This window comes from Pseudonaja textilis, chromosome 4 (genome assembly GCF_049901715.1).
Source record: "Pseudonaja textilis isolate UNSWEBS1 chromosome 4, rPseTex1.2, whole genome shotgun sequence".
In the NCBI taxonomy this organism is placed as follows: Eukaryota; Metazoa; Chordata; class Lepidosauria; order Squamata; family Elapidae; genus Pseudonaja; species Pseudonaja textilis.
The window spans coordinates 25,585,306-25,605,646 of NC_141993.1; the positions used below are offsets into that span (position 1 = coordinate 25,585,306).

At 38.0% G+C, this 20,341-nt stretch overlaps 1 protein-coding gene across 5 annotated transcripts in view; it reads left to right on the plus strand.

Annotated features, from left to right (window-relative positions):
* The first annotated feature begins 222 nt into the window (after nt 1-222).
* The window catches only part of TNKS2 (tankyrase 2), a 34,816-nt gene continuing 14,697 nt past the window's right edge, over nt 223-20,341 (plus strand). For 2 of the 5 annotated variants that reach the window (XM_026710480.2, XM_026710482.2), the window contains exons 1-16: nt 223-650; nt 2,340-2,564; nt 4,296-4,391; nt 6,232-6,268; nt 8,238-8,313; nt 9,898-9,992; nt 11,605-11,671; nt 12,902-13,088; nt 13,266-13,387; nt 14,794-14,885; nt 15,715-15,793; nt 16,353-16,524; nt 16,984-17,063; nt 18,542-18,687; nt 19,418-19,583; nt 19,802-20,021. In XM_026710480.2, the coding sequence (XP_026566265.1) occupies nt 398-650; nt 2,340-2,564; nt 4,296-4,391; nt 6,232-6,268; nt 8,238-8,313; nt 9,898-9,992; nt 11,605-11,671; nt 12,902-13,088; nt 13,266-13,387; nt 14,794-14,885; nt 15,715-15,793; nt 16,353-16,524; nt 16,984-17,063; nt 18,542-18,687; nt 19,418-19,583; nt 19,802-20,021 (2,113 nt within the window). In that variant the 5' untranslated portion in view covers nt 223-397. Of the gene's footprint in view, nt 651-2,339; nt 2,565-4,295; nt 4,392-6,231; nt 6,269-8,237; nt 8,314-8,889; nt 8,920-9,897; nt 9,993-11,604; nt 11,672-12,901; nt 13,089-13,265; nt 13,388-14,793; nt 14,886-15,714; nt 15,794-16,352; nt 16,525-16,983; nt 17,064-18,541; nt 18,688-19,417; nt 19,584-19,801; nt 20,022-20,341 lie in introns of all 5 variants that reach the window. The other 3 variants (XM_087932419.1, XM_087932417.1, XM_087932418.1) reach the window with 3 other exon arrangements.

A 20,341-nucleotide genomic window follows, 5' to 3' on the forward strand; every position in this document is an offset into this window, starting at 1 on the left:
CCAACTCAGTGACGCCTTAGCTTACAACTGCAGCCTTAAACTACAGTTCTATCTTCCTATCGTTTCGTAACAAGAGTCTCCTTGTTGGGTTCCTCTCCCCTTGTCTCTTTTTGCTGGCAATTCAGTACAGGATGCATCAACCCATAGCGGGCCTTCCTCCTTCCCGCATCTCACTGCGCAGGCGTCCCACTCAAGCAGCGCTCCAGCCCCCTGGATGCGCGCGCACTTGAGCTGTTCCGCTTCCCCGCCTGTTGCTGGTTCGGCCGCCGCTGACGTAGCGTCTTCCTTGCTCTCTTTTGCACCCCCTCCCCCCACTCCTCTCCCCGCCGCCTCACCGGGAAGGCTCCGCCACCGGCCAATGGTGGGCGCTCGGCTGTGAGCACGGAGGGCATTAGGCATGGCCGGGCGGCGGGGCGCGGGGGGAGGCGGCGGCGGCGGCGGCGGGGCGTTGGCAGTGGGTCCCTTGGGGGAAATGCTGCAGCAGTCGCCGTCGTGCTGCGTTGGGGGAGCCGCGTCGGAGCCCGCCCGCGAGCTCTTCGAGGCTTGCCGGAATGGCGACGTGGAGCGCGTGAAGCGGCTGGTGAGGACCGAGAACGTCAACGGCAGAGACACCGCCGGCAGGAAGTCCAGCCCCCTCCATTTCGCCGCAGGTAACCAGCCCTGGCGCCCGCCTCGGGCTCTTTCCCCTTCGGGGGCGCCTGGTTGACACTGTGGTAACCTCTCTCTCCCCCCCAAAGCAGGTATTTGTGGCTGTACGTCTCCCCTTCTATCTTCGGGGTTGATATTGGGGCGGATACCCCGGACTCGACGGAGCTGGAGAAGAAGAGCCACTTGGGGGTGGACGGCCGGCTGGGTGTTTCGTTTTATTTATTTATTTATTTATTTGGCGTATGGCATGTCTGGGCGTATCGTTCATAAAGAGAGAGCCAAGGAACACAATGGGAGCGGAAACTGGCCATTAATGTGATTAATCTTCATTGAAATGAATGCTGAACTGCATTTGGAGGCTCAGAATTGATTTGGGAAGGAAAAGGACTAAATAAAAAAGAAACAAAATTAAAGGGGGGGGGAGGTTTCTCTTGGTAATAGAGAACTGGAATTAACAGGTTATTAAAAGGTATTTCTGAATACAGGTAGTCCTCGAGTTACAGCCGTTCATTTAGTGACTGTGCAAAGTTATAAAGGCAATGAAAAAGGTGGCTTAAATTAAAATTCAGACACTTGGCAATTGACTCATACTTACGATGTTTGCAGTGTCCCGGGGTCTTGTGATCCCCTTTCGCGACCTTCTTTAAAGGCAAAGTGGGGAAGCCAGATTCATTTAACAACCGGCTTACCGGCTTAACAGCTGCAGTGAATCACTTAACAGCTCTGGCAACAGGGGTCGTAAAATGGAGTAAAACTCATTTAACAACTCTTTCACTTAGCAACAGAAAGTTTGGACTCAATGGTGGCTTTAAATCGAGGACTACCTGTACCTTCAAAAATAAAATGGTGCTAAAAGGTGTATGAGATTGAGGATGACCCTTGAAAATGGTGCTAGAAGGTGTAAGAGATTGAGAATGACCCTTGAAACAAGAGGACAGCCAGGAAAGTGGCATGGCTACTATGAGATCTTCCGTATCTATCTCTTATTCTCTCATCGCCATGCACCTGGAGTGGAAAGAAGGTTTGAGGATTGCACTTATGAGGCTTCTTCCTCCTGCCAGAAGGGAGAAGGACGTGCGTGGATAAAATAATGATGCACACGCGTACATAGCCTAAGATAAGGATGGACCTGTTTCAGTTTCATGGCACGTCTGTACCACCTCCAAATACCTGTTTGCATTTCACAGTCAGTGGAAAACTGAGGCAGAAATTCAGGTCATCTGGTTGATGTCGCAGATCAACCCTCTAAAACAGCTCCCACTGTTTCAAACTGGTACTAAAAGCAAAGGAGAAAAAGATAGGATTAGAAGGCTTCTGTGGAAACTATTTTTCTCAGCTATCTAGAGAGACCTGAAACTATTGTGAGATACTAGCAACCCTGAAGGGTACCATGATTTGTGGTGTGGCACCAAAAGTTGCATGTAGATTTTGAAGGACTAATAGGTCAATATTCAGTGGTATCCAAGAGCTATTTCCCCCTCTAAAAATGTAACCTGAGGGGACAATTGTTTATGGCTGGTAATTATCCTTGATTTTTTTCCATTTGTTCATTTCGAAAGGTAAAGATGGATTTCCCCCTCCATCATTTGATAGTTTTGTTGGAAATGTTATGGTTCTTATTTGAAGAATGTACCCTTCAGCCTTTATTTTGTTTAGTGCTTCCATACTAGGTCAAAAACTTTTTATTTCAGGGTTTGGTCGGCGGGATGTAGTAGACTACTTGCTTCAGAGTGGTGCTAATGTACATGCACGAGATGATGGAGGACTCATTCCACTTCATAATGCTTGCTCATTTGGTCATGCTGAAGTTGTCAATCTTCTCCTGCGCCATGGTGCAGATCCTAATGCAAGAGATAATTGGAACTATACTCCTCTTCATGAAGCTGCCATCAAAGGCAAAATTGATGTCTGCATAGGTAACACTTTGATATTCTTTTTCAGTCATTTTTATATAAAACATTCAAGAATCTATCTTAACATGAACCAAACCTCCAAACTATCCAAGCCAAACTGACAGTTTTTAAATGTAATCATGTATTTTTGAAAGTCTTCATTTATTATAAATGTTGGATTTTATGAGTGTTGTCAAAAAATCTATTTTACTTAATGTTTGTGGGAAGTTGGCTGAGGAAATAGTAATATGATCAGTGTTAAAAATGGTTTAGGAGGTTATCCTTTAGTATGTGCCTGGAAATATAATTAACACCCCAATATAACCTTATTCCTTGATCCATAAGTATTTTGCAGCAAACTAATATATTAATTGGAATTTGTCCTGATATATAATTTTGATTTTGCAGTCTTAGGCTCAAGAGTTGCAGTTTCCATAATTTTTTTGCCAGAGGGAAGAGACTGATAGATGCAAGATAAACATTTTCTGTTCCAGCTGGTGTGTGGGGAGGAGGGTAGGGGGAAGAGATACAGAAGTAGAGAGATACAGATAGCAGCACAGGAAAAGAAATGTTTCCATTCTAGATAGCACTGAAAATGTGGTATTTAAGATACTTATTCTTGAAATATTTTTCCCAGGCTTGTTCTGCTCCTTTATTATGTTTTTCCTTGGTTCTTGCTTAATCCTGCTACATAGAAATACGAAAATATTCTTAGACTCTCAAAGCAAATGTTAACTTTTGTCACTAGATTCTTAAAATGAATATAATTAGTTGCTGGATTGAACTGAGTACTCAATTTTATGGCTTTAAAATATTTAAGTGCTATGGGTTAAATTATTTTCATATTACTTTTTTGAGTGCTTTTAGGTAGAAAAGTAGCATCAAAATTTAATAGAAATATATGGGAATTTATATCTTCATTTCTGTAAAGTAGATGTATTTCAAATACACGATACTACAATTTATTAATAATATAAAGGTCAATCTCAACATAAGATATTAATCTTATAATTTAATGAAGCCTTGTAGAAGGAATAGTTTGCTACAGTTTTTGTTTATTTGAATGCCTATTATCTGGAACATGGGTACTTAAATTAGTCACAAGAAATAAATTAATTTCCAGTTCTCTGCATTTCCTTGAAAATTTAGCAGAGTAGCATCCTAATTGGCCAGCTGTTTTTTAAAACAAGGTGAAACATCGCTATCTGGAATTTGAAGATCAGGAGCTTGAATATTTAAGGAAATTCTACTAATGTGGCTTAATAGAGATTTTCTGAATTTCATCATCCTTTTATTTTTGAAAACAAAGTAAAGACAGTTGTTCAACTTGGCCAAACAAATGTAGATGCAGATGATTTGGATCTTTGAGGAGAAGCTGTTTAGCATAAATATGAATTAAAGAAGTGGCTTGCGATACTAGATTTTAGCCTGAAGATTTTAGCCTGGCTGTATTTGCTATGTAGATTTTACCCTGGTTGTATTTGCTATGTTTGTGTTCAGATGTATTAATCACAATAGGCTATTGACTGGACTGAGAAATAGGGGCTGGCTTGGTCCTCCAGGGAGCATTGTGGGTGAAGGTAAATGTGACTCTGAGTATCCCTGTTCCTAGTCTACCTTAGCTACTGCACTGCACTAGCTCCAATAGATATATCTCAAAAAATATAAGGAAGAGTCATCGTTGGTTTTAAGATATTGCATGCTTGCTGGAAGGCTAAACATTCCACCACAGGATTTTAAATGTCTTCCTTTTAGTATTGTTGCAGCATGGTGCCGATCCAAGTATCCGTAATACTGATGGAAGAACAGCACTTGACTTAGCAGATCCATCAGCAAAAGCAGTCCTTACAGGTGGGTGGAATCTTCCATAATCCATTTCTTCTGGTAATTATCTGTTTTCTTAGCTTGATGGAATTCGATGACCATATATAATTACTAATATTATTTATTAAATTTATGTGCTGCCTGCTTCCATCATGATTCTGAACAAATACCAATATCCAGTTCAAAATAAAACCAAACATATATTGCATGTCTGGAAAAGTAATACAGAATTTTTACAAACTAGTCTTTTTCCAAAGGGGTCTGTCATCCATACTAGTCCTCAGCCTGAGGAAAAAGCAAAATTTTTAAAGGTTTGTTTGAATAAAGTCCTGGGAAGAACATATGAATTTATTGGGGAATATCGTTCCACAAGGCAGGTCTGCTTCCTCTGTCCAATGGGATGATACTATTTAATTGATAAGACCTAGAGCATGCCAGATCACATAGAATAGACAGAGATTATGGAGGGTGGGCAACCCCTCAAATAGCCAGGCCACATACCAGAAGGGGATACATTTTTTCATAAAATATTGTTTCCTGGGTATCAGGTCTGATTAATGTAAGAGTTCTATGCATCTGTGTTAGTCAACGAAGCCAAAGGAGCATGAAATCAAAAGAAAATATATGGCTTTTGGAATAGAGCATCATTTAAAAATTTAGAATTTGTTAAATTCCAAATGAAAATGAACAGGATGTGTTTATTTATATCCTGCCTTTATCTAGCACATCTTCCTTCTCCTATTTTCTCCACAAGAATCCTGTGAGTTGGGTTGGACTGCGAGAGCGTTACTAGTCCAAAGTCACCAGTTGGCTTTCATGACTAAGGTGTGACTGACAGTCTTCCTCTTTGCCTTATTTTAGGTAGTCCTTGAACAGTTCATGTAGTGACCGTTCGAAGTTACAACAGCACTGAAAAAAATGACTTATGACCATTTTTCACATTTACAACCATTGTGGCATCCCCATGGTCACATGATCAAAATTCAGATGCCTGGCAACTGACCCATCGTGGTTGCAGTGTCAGAATCGTGTAATCATGTGGACCTGCATGAAATTGCGTTAAACGAGTCGGTTGCTTCATTAGACTATTTCAGTTCTATGCTGAAGCTGAAATGAGACTTAAGATGCCTTCACTGTTCCATATTTGAAAGGAACAAAAACTTATATAATATTTTGGAATCCTATTTTTGTTTCATTTGTTTAGAAATTTGGAACAACCTCTTGTGGGAGAGTTCCTAGTAATGAAAAATAAGTTTAGATACTAAATAATTTTGAGTTAGCTGAAATTCGGCTTCCAGAAAAATTGGCTGTGAACATGATTTTTAAATTTTTCACACGCTTTAAAAATGACAGTAAACAATCATAACAAAACAGTTATTCACAGTGAGATAAACACATGGTCTCCACACAGACACAGCCTGTATACTAACAGTCACAAATTGTTTTCTGAAAAGTAAAATACTTAATAAAATGATATCAGGCAGGTATTAATCTTCATTTATTTTATGTATTATTAAATTTATATATTGTTCATCTCCTTGGTAAGGCGACTCTACTTGGAGCATGTGCTTGGTTGGCTGTCTTTTCAACCTTTCTTACCTCCAACCAGTGAATGCAGGAATGGAAGCCATGCCTGCTGTTTTATTAGCTGTGCACAGTTCTGAGTCTCCATCACAGGAGGTTTAAAAAAATAACAAAATCTTATTTTCAGTATGTTACACCATTCCAATATGCATGGAATGAAACACCCCTCTGGTACTGTTTTGAAGTTGGAATATTGGGTCCATTCCTATTAGAAAGGAAAATAATTCTTTAAGAAATATGTGCATGAATTAGAAAATCCTAAGATTGCTGTGTTAATTTTCAGGTGAATACAAGAAAGATGAACTATTGGAAAGTGCCAGGTAGGTGATGTTAAGAAAACAAAAATTATTTTTTAGTTTTGCTGGAAAAATAACATTACGTCCATTCCTTGCATTTACAACTGTTGCAGTGTTCCCATATGATCACTATTTGGCGACTTCATATCTGTCTTCCAACAAACATTATTTTTAAAAAAAGTAACAATAAAATTCTTTGCTGATAATTTCCTTAATGACCACAGGTGATTCATTTAACAATTGCAGTAGAAATGATGTCGTAAGTCTCCAACAATCATGTGATGTTTCATTTTGTCATGAGTTACCCATCCCATTTGGGGTCATTAAGCAAGGACTACCTGTATACAGATATTTGTCCCGTTATTTTGGTGGGTGGGGAGATGGCGTTGCAAATTAAGGGTATTAATGCACATATCACATCAAGGCAGGATTAGCAGTACAATTCCCTTTCCTCTTCCAACAACAGAACAACTGAGTAGATCTTTAGTTCCTTCAGGGTATTTCTTAAATTTCAATTTGTTTCAAATGTAATGGTCTCTTATAAGTAAATCTGACCTGAAAACCTTAACTTGAGTAAGATTTTTTTCTTCAGTCCAAATGTATTGTTGTACATCAGTGGCCCCCAACCTTTTTTGTACCACGGCCCAGTACCAGCATCACAAAATGATCCATGGCCCGGTACCGGCATCAGCACGCACAACCAACACAAGGAGAGCCGAGCGACCGGCCAGCCAGCCGTCCCCCGCTTCTCCCCGCCACCTTCAACTCCTCCTTCGTACCTCTGTCGATGGGCTTTTCGGGCTCTTTCTTAATCTCCTCCTGAGTAACGGGAGACTCCACCGCCATCAGGACGGCTCTTCGTTCGAAGCTGCCCCCCCCCCTTCGACGAAACTAAGGTGCGAGGATTCCTTCAGCACCCAAATGCCGCTTTCCAACCAACGACCGACAAGCTCACCCGGAAGCACTTTCTCAAGCGCTGTCAAAACAAGATGGCGACGCCCACTTCTTTGCGGCCTGGTATAAAATGACCCACGGACCGGTACCGGTCCGGGGCCCGGTGGTTGGGGACTCCTGTTGTACATACTTATAAGTCTTCTATTATAATTGTGGCATAAAAATACTTTAAGTTTATACTTTCTAATTGTTTAATGTAAGGAATAAAGGGTATGTTATCAAAAATAGCAGGAAAGAAGATGCTTTAAAATATTATACATTTATAGTACAATTATTTTTGTCCACGTAGGAGAATGAATGAGAGAGCCTGGGGACAGAATGAAAAGAGGGATCAGCCTAGAATCTCTATGTAGCTACAAGCAGACTATGTCCCAACTCTCCTTGAGTCCCACTGACCCTTACCTAACTCTCATCAGGTGCTGACTTAGTTGAGTAGAGTTCCTGTGCATAGGCTGTTAGCAATAAATCAGCTTAATTGAACCTTCATATGTGGATCTGATCCTTCACCCCTTACAGTCCATTTGGAAGCAATACCAATTCAGCTACATTCATGTGCGGGTTAATATGTATACAATACATATATGTATTTCACAATACTTTTTCATTTGTGCCTTTGAGTCAATATTGATTCCTGGCAACTGCCTAGACAAGTCTCTCTGGTATTCATGGCAAGATTTTTCAGAAGTAGTTTGCAAGGCCTTCTTCCTAAGTCTGAGAGAGTGACTGGCTCATGGTCACCCAACTGGTTTTATGCCCAAGGCAGGACTCAAAAATCTCCCAGTTCTAGCCTAATGCTTTAAGCACTGTACCACCAAAAAGAATAATTAAATCTTGGCAAATTAAGCATAATAGGTAGAAAACTAATTATACTTGTAAAATCAAGTCTAAAGTATATATTTAATAATTAAACTTAATATAGTAATAGTTTGCCTTGCAGAGTTGAGTAAAATAAATTCCTTTATTACTAATCAATTCAAGTTGAGTAAAATGAAGGTTTGCAATTTGCAAAATGTTCATGAATATTCTTTTTTTTTTTTAGGAGTGGAAATGAAGAAAAATTAATGGCTCTTCTAACACCATTAAATGTCAATTGCCATGCAAGTGATGGCAGAAAGGTATTTTTAAACATGTACATCTTTTTTGAATTAGCAAATTAAGAAAATGACATTAAAGATATTTGATAATATTTCATGTAATGTAATCTTTAGCTTTTACTTATATTTTTACTTTATAATGTTTATAAGAAATGAAAGTTTAATAGAAATTTTCAAAACTCAGGTAGCAATATCATTAAGAAAACTGAGTTTGTTCAAGTACTGTAATTACCATATCATAAAATGCTACCAAGCTAAGCATTAATTATGTTTGTGCTTGCAGGAAGAATAAATGTAAATTGGTTGTCTTCTACGTTCATGTTGGTGGTGTCTTTGAGGGCTAAAGGATTTCATTACATCCAGTTTTTTTTTTTTTACATTCATCCTGAACAAATTCTTTAAGGCCATTCCACAGTTCCTCTGGCCCTCTTAACAATGAGATTCAAGGCTTCTTGGTATTTTCCTTGAAAAGGGTGGCTACATTCTGAACATCATATTGTGGAAAATTGGTTGTCTTCTTTAGTTCATATTCTATTCAGTAGTTAGCACCTGGTCATATTTTTGATGTTATCACCAAGTTTTTCTACCTCCCTTTAGGGGACTCCAGTCCTAAGTGATATAACTCAGGTACATTATCCTATTTAATATTTCCAACTTTAAATTCTAGTAGTAGTAAATCTTGTTTGTATACTTCATTGATTTCAAGTTGATCGTGAACACAGCAGACACCTCTTCTACATCAGTAGTAGCATCAATTTGGATGATGATCATAGTAAAAAGTTGTCCACAAAATCTAATTACATTGTAGCCAAGTACTATTCTTGCTATACTTTTCCTAACTATAAAAGCAATGCAGTTTCTTTTATGTTTTTCATGTCCTGAACAATATGATCCTTTGAATGAAAGTAGCCAATCCCAGTCTACTTCAAGATGCCTAAGATATCAATTTGCAGTTTTTTCATTGTGTTGAGTTTGCTCATACTTCTCACATTCCATGTTCCCACTGTAATTCTGTCTTTGCAGCTTTAGATTTCTTTTTTCTGTATGGCAACATTAACAGCTAGATATCCTGGGCCTAGATAGTCGAGCCACATTATAAACACCATTAGTTCTCTGAAAGATCCTGAGCTCGTCCTCAGTGGCATGTTGAATGCCAATCAACCGGGACCCATCATTCAGCACTGTATCAATCATTTTATACTTTTCTGTGCGTGTAGTTTTTGGGTTAAAAACCCAGGAATAGTTATCATTGCCTTCTGCCAGTATGAATTAATGCCTTTGCCATTGTCCATAAAATGAACATCTGCCTCCAGATGTTTATCATTGTTGCCTGTTTGCTTTAGCTAGTAATTAGGATGACCTTCATGCCTTGGAGTGATCCTGCTGGGGATATAGAGTATTGACAACACTCCAGGTGTTGTTTGCTTATCCCTCCCAGGAATTCCTTTCACCCACCAAGATGAACCAGAAGACCAGGACTTGAGGAAAGGAGAGGAATGTAAACAAGTTTTAACAGATTTATTCTTTTTTTTTAAATTAAAAGCTGTTTTCTAAGTTATATTTGTTTTGTATCTAAGTTTGTTATATTCAATCTTGTTTTCCTAGTCAACTCCACTACACTTAGCTGCTGGCTATAACCGTGTTAAAATAGTGCAGCTATTATTACAACATGGAGCAGATGTTCATGCAAAGGACAAAGGGTGAGTGTCCAAGAAGATGATGCGTTGGAGATTTTTATTAATGTACAGCTTATATTTCCCTATGTATTACTTGAAAAGAAAATACTTCCACATTTCAGACAAAAGACAAAAAAAGTTGCACTATCTGTTCCCCTTCATTTATCAACTGCCTTATCAAACATGTCAACCATGTACACTGTCTAGTTTTCCTACCTAATCAACAATTATTACCAATTCCTTTTAAATCCAATCATACTGGAGCTTATTTTCTCCAAGAAATAGGTATTTGTGACAGATGATTGTATGTACTTCTATATATGGATATGCAGTGGCCAGAGGCTACATTCCAGCTATGTTAATAGGATTAATACCTATTTAAAATTACTGTGTATAAAGCAGGATAATTGTCACTATGCCTAGAGAGAGCAATTCACAGATTTCTCTGCTAGGGATAGGTCTAATTTGCCCATTTGTAGGAGGCACAGTGATTAGAATGCAGTATTGCAAACTATCTCCTTGCTCACTATCAGTTCGATTCTGACTGGTTCAAGGTTGACTCCGCCTTCCATCCTTCTGAGGTCAGTAAAATGAGGGCCCAGATTTGGGGGGACAATATGCTGACTCTCAACCGCTTAAGAGAGGGCTGTAAAGCACTATGAAGCAGTATATAAGTGCTATTTCTATTGTTTTTTGTATCATCTGGATGATCTTGGAGAGCAGCTCCATGTGCAATGATGTATTACCATTTAACTATTAGGTGACTAGCACATAAATGAGTTACTGGATGGTCTCCCATTCTAGGAACATCTGCAAAGTCACAGATGGATCCATACAAAGACCCTGCAAACGATTAACATCAAATAACTTTCAGCAATCACAGTACGAGTGGAGAAATGACATAATTTCCCCACCCTTATCACCAACACTTAGTTATGTTTGGCCAAACTTGCTCTTCACCCTCCTTCATCAATATTCTGGGTGTCTCTTCTGCCACTTCATTTCCTGGAGCTCCTTTGTAAACCAAGGTGCATGCTTGGTTTGTGTGAGATCAGCACACAAGTAGACCGTGAAGACGATGTGGCCAAGGTCTCTATTATCTACTTCTCTATTTCCTCAGATCCTCAGGAAAATAAAAAAACAAACAAACCAAGTTTCCCCCTGGAACCCTATACAGTCTTTAAGTCTTTGGAGGCAGGGTGATGATCTTGAAGGCCCTTATGTCTCTGTGAGGCAAGGTGACAACTGAATTGGGAAACAATTGGGGCGTGATTTGTCCACAGCAATGGGTGGATGATAAAGTCTTCTAAAACTAAATCGCATCACAACTGCCCCAAGCTAATAACCAGATCCAAAATGCAACCACTATTGTATGTATTGTGCATTTCTGGTCGATTGCCTTTGTATCAATAGCATTTTCCTCAATTATTCCTCCAGTTAAACACTATGTCAGTAGTTTTTTTTATCCTAAATATGACATATTGAGCTATACTATGTGCCATTTAACGCTATTGTCTTCTGAAATTTAATCTGGTTTCCTACTTTGTCAGAGAGACATTTGGATTTTCTCATTGTTACTAATGATAAATGATAATGATAAATGATTTTTTAACAATGGTTTGTCTTCACTTTTCAGAGATTTAGTGCCTCTTCACAATGCCTGTTCTTATGGGCATTATGAAGTAACAGAACTTCTAGTAAAGGTAAGTTATGTAATGTGCAACTTCTACAGACAGATTTCCTTATTATGTTTTACAGCTATGCAAATAATTTGATAAATGGAGAAGTACTGTCAGCGTTTGTTCATTTGTTCATTAGATTGATATCCTGTCTTTTGTTCTAGAGGTCAAACCAGCATACCTAGCCTTATCTCCACCCATTATTCTAACAGGTAGTTTAATTTGAGATTATTTGGCCCAGAGTTATCCTGTAAACGTCCATGTGCAAGACTAGACTTGCTTGTGTCATGCAGTGTCTTATCACTGCACTACATTAGTAGCTAACAACAATGTGCTTATTGAAGGCACAAAACAAATGCTCAGGCTTAGCATGCATGTTTCAGAAGCTTCATAGAAGAAAAGTCCAACATGATAGCTAGCAAACTCTTTTTTTTTTTCTTCACTTCATCAGCTTTCCAGTGGAATTGGTTTCTCGGCATATCTATAAAAGTACAAAAACAATTATATTGGGTCTTCAAGAATATCTAAAGGAGTTCTTTGCTTGTCCAATGATTTTCACAAACCTATTCTTCTTAGTCTGATAAAAAAAATTAAAAACATTCAGATCAGCTAAAATTTGTCCTCCAACACAAATCTACATATATGTATTGAGAAAAACGTTGAACTTGAGCTGGTAAAACAAGTTTTTGTAAACATGTGTGGTGCATTTCTTGTTTATTGATTTCTGCCTTAGATCAACTAATCTTTCTTTGCTTTTTATAAAAATGGCTTATAAAACTTTATAAAAAGCAATCTTTAAGTATTTTTTGTCAAAAAAATGTTTCCTGATAGTCATAGCAGGGGGCTAAGAAAGATGTCTATTGGCATACTGGCCCTCGGGGGTGACCCATTCAGGCTCAAAGGCTGACAATTCTCACTTTCAAAATCACTTTTAAAGCTCTTTTATTATTTCATCATATATCCAGATTTCCCTGCCTAGTACGCTGAGATACTGTTTCTAAAGTTGACAGCATTAACTAGATAATTCTAGAACTAGGTAGAATTCCAGTCTGTGATGTTGTCTCACATGTAAACTATTGTACCATTTTGAACTTCACTAAGGACAAAATACTAATGCAAAGTATGATTTTTAACCCCTACCTCATTAAGCATTCCTGGACAACTGTTAGGTAGAACAGCCTTTCATGTACATTAGAGCCCTACCTTAAGACTTTTCCAGGAGAAAATTATATATGATTCTCTTTCCTCTCCTAGCATGGAGCCTGTGTAAATGCAATGGATTTATGGCAGTTCACTCCTCTTCATGAAGCAGCTTCTAAGAACAGAGTAGAAGTATGCTCCCTCTTGCTGAGTTACGGCGCTGACCCTACACTGTTAAACTGCCATAATAAAAGTACAATTGATTTGGCCCCTACACCTCAATTAAAAGAACGATTGGCATGTGAGTACAGAGAAAATAAACCGAATAGAGGTGATTACTTTTTTTCCAGTTTTTTATATGGATCCGTTCAGTGGCTGATCTTGATAATCATCCATTGTAATTGATTGCTATTTCTAGGATTCTGAACTCGAGTGATATATGAGTCTTAAATGCCATACAATTTTTTTTTTCCTCTAGATGAATTCAAAGGCCATTCATTACTACAGGCTGCAAGGGAATCAGATGTGAATCGTGTAAAAAAGCATCTCTCTCTTGAAATTGTTAATTTCAAACATCCTCAGACTCACGAAACTCCTTTGGTAATTTGTTGTTCATACCTTTTCAATGAAGTGTGCTACTGGTTGTCCTTGATTTACGACCATTCATTTAACAATGGTTCAAAGTTATGATGGCACTGAAAAACATGACTCATGACTTGTCTTCAAAGTTACAACTTTACATTACCCCCTTAAAGTCACATGATTGCAGTTTGGATGCTTGGCAATTGACTCCCATTTACAACTAGTTGCAGTGTCTTGTGGCCATATAATCATGATTTGTGACCTTTGCAGCCCTCAAAGTCAACAGAGGAAGCCAGAATCGCTTAATAACCACATGATTTGCTTAATGATGTCATGGTGAATTTGTTTATTGACAGTGCTAAAAATGGTCATAATACCAGATTTGGTCATGTGATGATTAATTTAACTGCATCTCTTAGATCCCAATTGTGGTCATAAGTTGAGGACTACCTTTCTGGCTAATTGAACAGATGAAGAATCAAAACACGATTTCTTTCTCTACTGGAAAGAATTATGAGAATTTAGTTTTACATTCTCAGCATAGTGCCGTGATGATGAACCTATGGCACGCATGCTGGAAGTGGCATACAGAGCCATCTCTGCCGGCACGTAAGCCGTTGCCCCAGCTCAGTTCCACTGCGCATGCATGCACGCCTCCTGCTAGCCAGCTGATTTTCGGGTATCTGCCACACATGTGCAGGGGGCGGGGTGTATGCAGGAAATGCATACACGGGGCAGGAATCATGGGGTCACGTGCATGCGCAGGGGGTGCGAGGGGTTGCACGTGCATTGCATTATTGGGGGTTACGCGCATGTGCAGGGGAGCATGGGCGGTTGCACATGCATTGTATTATGGGGTTGCATGCACGGGCGCAGGGGAGCTCAGCCAAGTTGTGCGTGCATTGCATTTGGGTGCAGGCATGTGTGCATGCGTACTTTCAACACACGACAACGAAAAGATTAGCCATTGCTGGCATAATGCATTTTTGTTTAATTAGACTTTTTCTAATTTCTGCTTTATATAGATTATTTTCCTGTACCTTTTATTACAGTCACCAGTTTTTAGCAATATAATTATCTAGAGTAATTGCCATTTTAAAATGATTTGGAAGTAAGGCTTTGGAGTGCAGTGTTCTTCCTTAAAAGGAGCTTGTATTTTTTTTCAGGCTTCCACACCATTTTTTTTTTAAAAAGATGCAGGTTCCTAAATGAGTTGATTCAGTAAAGTTGTATATGTCTTGAAGCAGATGCAGCTTTTTTTTCAGACTTACTTGAATGCTGAAAAAAGAGAGTCTGCTTTTGATTAGGGAAGAGCTCCTGTGCTCACCTACCTCCGGATAATGTTAAAAATATGCTCGGCTCCAGTTTCACTGGTGTTATTAATATTGGCTAGCAAATGATATCACAATCTCATTCTTTAATAGCACTGTGCTGCCGCGTCTCCATATCCTAAGCGAAAGCAAGTCTGCGAGCTACTTCTAAGAAAAGGAGCCAACATCAACGAAAAGACAAAAGAGTGAGCTGGTTTCTATTTTGCCTTTTTATCTTATTCATCCATGGATATGCTCAGAACAACACATGCCACACAGTTTTTCTCCCTTTCATTTTATCCTCACAACTATCCTGTGTGACTTATTCAAGCCCACCAAAGAAAATCAGTGACTTTGACACCAATTCTTCTGATCTAGTTTTCTCTCAGGGCCCTTTCCAGCTTTTGGGGGATTAGTGGATGAATTTGAATTTTGGAAAATGTCTCAACATGAATACTCTTGGGAGGTTGTAAAATACAGATTATAGGTTGCAGGCTACCACTAAATTTCTTATTGCAATGAAATACTATTTCTTGAAAAGCGCATGTTGAATTCACAATTTACTACACTTTCTATGGATGTTTATTTCAAAGAAAAGCAAATACGTGTATCTTTATTCCCTGTAAATAACTTTTTAGAACTAATTTTAATTTCAAAATTTAGAATTCTCCAATTACTTACCCTTATACACATTTACCTGTCCCTCAGATTAATGTCTGTGAATGTTCTTTTCCCTTTGGTATATACAGGCGTATAGAGACATGGTTTCTTTATATGGTTTCTTTATAAGTTTGGAGAGCCTTAGAGAGACAGAGCAAGACTTTGAAACTTAAACTTAGTTTGCTATTGAGTTGCCAAAAATAATAGAGATGTGCATGGAAGTATTGGTTGACAAAGGAGTGTCAAGAAATGCCAACAGGCATTCTTTTGTTTACTTTAACTCCCATCACATCTGTACTAATTTTCAGCATTCTGAAAACTCATTCATCAAGAACAAAATGGAAATAAATTATGACTTATTTTGTTTTTATAAAGCTTCCTGACACCGCTTCATGTGGCATCAGAAAAAGCTCATAATGATGTTGTTGAAGTAGTTGTGAAGCATGAAGCAAAGGTATGGATTATTTTTAGCATAAATCATATTTTTGGGCAAAATGAAAAAATGACATGTACATTTATAAATGTTTATAACTAATCTTTGATAAAAGCATCATTTATGTTTGTTGTTTTCTTCCAACTCTGTACAGAGGCCAAAGGAAAGGTACCTAACAATATTTAAATGATATTTGGGTGATTTGATAGCCTGTCATTTCTGTAGGAATCAGCAGATGATGGAAGGAACAACAATTTTGAATATTAATATAGCCAGTGGAGATGTGCAAAACATTTCATTGAATATCCCCAGAATGTCTGTTCCAAATTTTGAGACAGAAGTTTAATAGACCATTTCAAGGTTGTATTACTTGCAGTACATGTGGAAGGTACTGTTTTGAGGTCAGAGTAGATACTATGACTTTGGAGAGACTGTTCAGCCTTAAAATATTTTCAACCTCTTAGTATTCTTGTTTTCTCAAAGTAGACGGCTCTCTATTGTTCCATTATGAATTGCTATAAAGAACTAGATACCATATTCTGTGCTTCCTGCATTGTTAAGATTCTCTGATAATTTTTAGGTCAATGCTTTGGATAATCTTGGCCAGACATCTTTGCATAGAGCAGCGCACTGTGGCCACTTACAGACGTGCCGGTTGTTGCTGAGTTTTGGCTGTGATCCCTCCATTATATCACTTCAGGGTTTCACAGCCTCTCAGATGGGAAATGAAAACGTTCAGCAGTTGCTACAAGGTAATAGTGTATAATTTTTGTTTGTGTTAAGTTTTTTACTTTTAACACGTTAACAAAGGCAATTAGGAATCCTTGCTGAACCCCTTGAATTAGTAGTTCCTGAAAAATGATCTGAAGAGGCTTCAGGCAAACGAACAAACAAAAAATTAATGCATGATGGCCTCACAGATAACAGAATGACCATGCCTGGTTGATCATGTTCCTGTTATGGAGGTGATGGAAGACCAAAATACTCATTCAGTTTCATTTGTTCCAGCTGGTCTTTATATAGCTACTTTGGACTGATAAGTCTGAATCTGTCTGACTTTGGCATTTATAATTATTACTGGTAAACGTGTGTAGTCTTTTTGAAAACAGCCACTTGCCTCAGATTGCGTTTAAATTGGCATTTCTTACACTAAATGATTTGGTACTTTGATATATGTAATACTTGGTAAGTATTAAGTTCTTCTTCTACAGAAGGTGTTCCTTTGGGCAATTCAGAAGCCGATCGACAGTTATTGGAAGCAGCAAAGGCAGGAGATGTAGATACAGTAAAGGTAAGACAATTTGATTGTTGCAGAAAAAAGTTAACATCCAGCAAGAAAAGCAGATCAATTTGGGTTGTCCTTAAATCTTTGGAGATAGAAAAATTGAAAATCAAATTCCACTGCACCTTAACTGGCTTGAACTATCTCAGATTTAAAACAACTAATTTATAGGCAAACCAAAGATTTTTGTCTTCTTTGCTCCCTCAGTAATGAAACAGTTGGCCTTTTCAGCTGCTTTGGAAAAATGCATTTTAAAAAAAGTACACAATGTGACCTGAGAAGTCATATTTGCATTATATTAGGACAGTTGTAATTTTCCAGTAAGGGCTTTCCTTATTCAAATATGGAGTTGGATGTCAGAAAAGGTCGCCAATGCATGTAACCATGCTAATGAGAATAGTCAGTGTGATAAAAGATATATGATAAACCTTGTACATTGATGATAATGACAGTAGACCCCCAACAGGTACTTGAAATACTGATTTTTTTTAATCAACCTTCATTCTTCCTATTGGTGGATGTGTACTCAAAATTTGAAATAGGTTTTAGACCCCCAAATATTTTTTTAACCTTTTGAAAATGTTTCATTATGAAATGCTTTAAACTTGAAATCCTCCCAGAATGATTGAATGCCAGTTTCAGTCTCAAAAAAGGTATTTCCTGTTCAGAGGAGTTCATATTCAAAGAGTGTGCAGTACACAGTTACAATGAATCACTGAATTCCTAAGCTAACTGACCAGTTCTTTCCCAGTATATTCTCACAATAAAAGGCTGAACTGAGAGGCTGCTTCCCATTTGTTTTCTCTGCTCTACGTAGTCCCTTCATGCTCTGAAAATGTGTCCAGGAGATTTGGGAGGTTTTCTTGAGTAGTAGGGAAGGGAACTTTTGGAACTGGATAGAAAGTAAATAATAAAAATAAGTTCCATCAATTATTTAGTGTGACCCCAGGGTTTTACCTAGTTTTTTTGTTTCTGTCTAGTGTACCAGAATAGCTTTTGTGCTCGTCTGTGTTCTTGGAATGTGATATCAATAACATTTGGACCAGAAGGATGTCAAAAAAAGTATAAGGATTAAATCATTCAGCGTTCCAGATTGGACTTTTAAAATAATATTGATGGTATCAGAAATATAAGGCAGGAGGATTGAAGATTTGGTGCTGTAATTTCTATGCTGCTAAAGCAATTAAGTGTGACTTTAAAAAAATCCAACACAAGCAAAAGAACCAACATTTTACTTTTTAAATAAGGAACATATGATTAGTAGAATATATCTACAGTGTTTACCTCTTGCCCAGACATTGTAAATCTCGTTTATGGAAGGAGCCAATCCTTCTTCTGAGGGCCGGTTATTCCACAAGGACACCCATGTTCAAATTCCCCTGCTGATTTCCTGATATGAGGGAATTTTCAGAATGTCCTTCCTGCTTGTGCATATCGGGTGGGGAGATTCTGCCATCAATGTTTGTCTCAATTGTTGCATTCCACAGAAGTTATGCACAACACACAGTGTGAATTGCCGGGATATTGAAGGGCGCCAGTCCACACCACTTCACTTTGCAGCAGGATACAATAGAGTATCTGTAGTTGAATATCTTTTGCAGCATGGGGCTGATGTCCATGCAAAAGACAAAGGGTAAATATTCCATTCTATGGTGTTTGATTTGCAAATGCCTATTTTTCTTCTGTTCGTTTGTTTGTTTTCAGAGATGATAAGCCTTGAAGGTCTATATTCCTAGATACTTGTAATACAAAATGTATGCATAAAGCTTTGTGTAATTAAGGCTTCATCTCTACATACAACTTTTTAATCCACGTGTATGATAAAAATGTTACGGGAAGGTTAATCATTTATTTATTTGTAAAATTTATTTGTGGCCCATCTCATATTCAATGACTCAGAGAGGCTCCTTGTGAAGCACATTGTTGATGGGAAATTGATAAAATGACACAAATCCATTGTAATGCAGGTGTTGGGTATAGGCCCAAAGAGGAATGGAGAATCACCTTTATTACTCCACTTATTTGGGTTCTGGCATGACACATGGTATCTATGATGGTGCCCTTTTATCATAATACTCTTTATCTGGCTAATTAATGCCCACTTCACTGATTATATAAAATATAGTATGTTATGATAACTGCTTGATAAGTTGACACATATGCTGTATTTCTAATGCAACTAACATTGTAATAAGTGATTTCTGAATTATGAAAGCACTTAGTCCATCAGTATGCTATTATTTAAAACTTCATATTAATAATTTTTCCCTGAAGGTTTCTGAGACATTCTTTTTCACAATGACTATGCTATCTTTTTAGAATTTTGAAAATTGAAAATTTCTGCTTTCCTTCAAAAATTTCAGTGGGCTGGTTCCTTTGCACAATGCTTGTTCTTATGGGCACTATGAAGTGGCAGAACTTCTTGTTAAACATGGCGCAGTTGTGAACGTGGCTGATTTATGGAAATTCACTCCTCTGCATGAAGCTGCAGCAAAAGGAAAATACGAAATTTGTAAACTACTGTTACAAGTAAGTCGCTTGAAATACATGCATTATGAAAGGTTTATTCTGTGACATCTAGAGCATGTGTGTGTGTGTGTAAAATTCAAATTCATAATGTTTCACATGAATGGAGGAAATGATCTAAGTTAGGCAAGTTGTGGCACAAATACTAGAAGGAATAGAGTGGATTGTTGTACATTATAATGGAATTAATATGTGTTTTTTTCAATTTGTTACCAAATTAGCATGGTGCTGATCCCACAAAGAAAAACAGAGATGGAAATACCCCATTAGACCTTGTTAAAGATGGTGATACAGATATTCAAGATCTCCTTAGAGGAGATGCAGCTTTGCTTGATGCTGCAAAGAAAGGCTGTTTGGCTAGGGTGAAAAAATTGTGTTCCCCTGATAACGTCAACTGCCGTGATACACAAGGCCGGCATTCTACTCCACTCCATTTAGCAGGTGAGTTCTCTTTAAAAATATAGTGATGTTGCTGTATCACAATCCTAATATGGAAAAACACTTGAGTAGGATTCTGGAGTAGAACATCAAGTGTATTGGTTAAATCATAAAGGACTGAACAAAATAAGTACATTAATAGCAATAATTGTTAATGATTGTCAAAGCCCTACTTCAGATATATTTGGGTTTTAATTTTGAAAAATGCCCCATGAGAGATATATGAAACCTATCTTACAGTATCAGATATTTGGATAATATAATGTATTCCATCATCTGTCTATTCTGAAAAGCTGAAAGTTTCCAGGATCTTAGATCTTGGT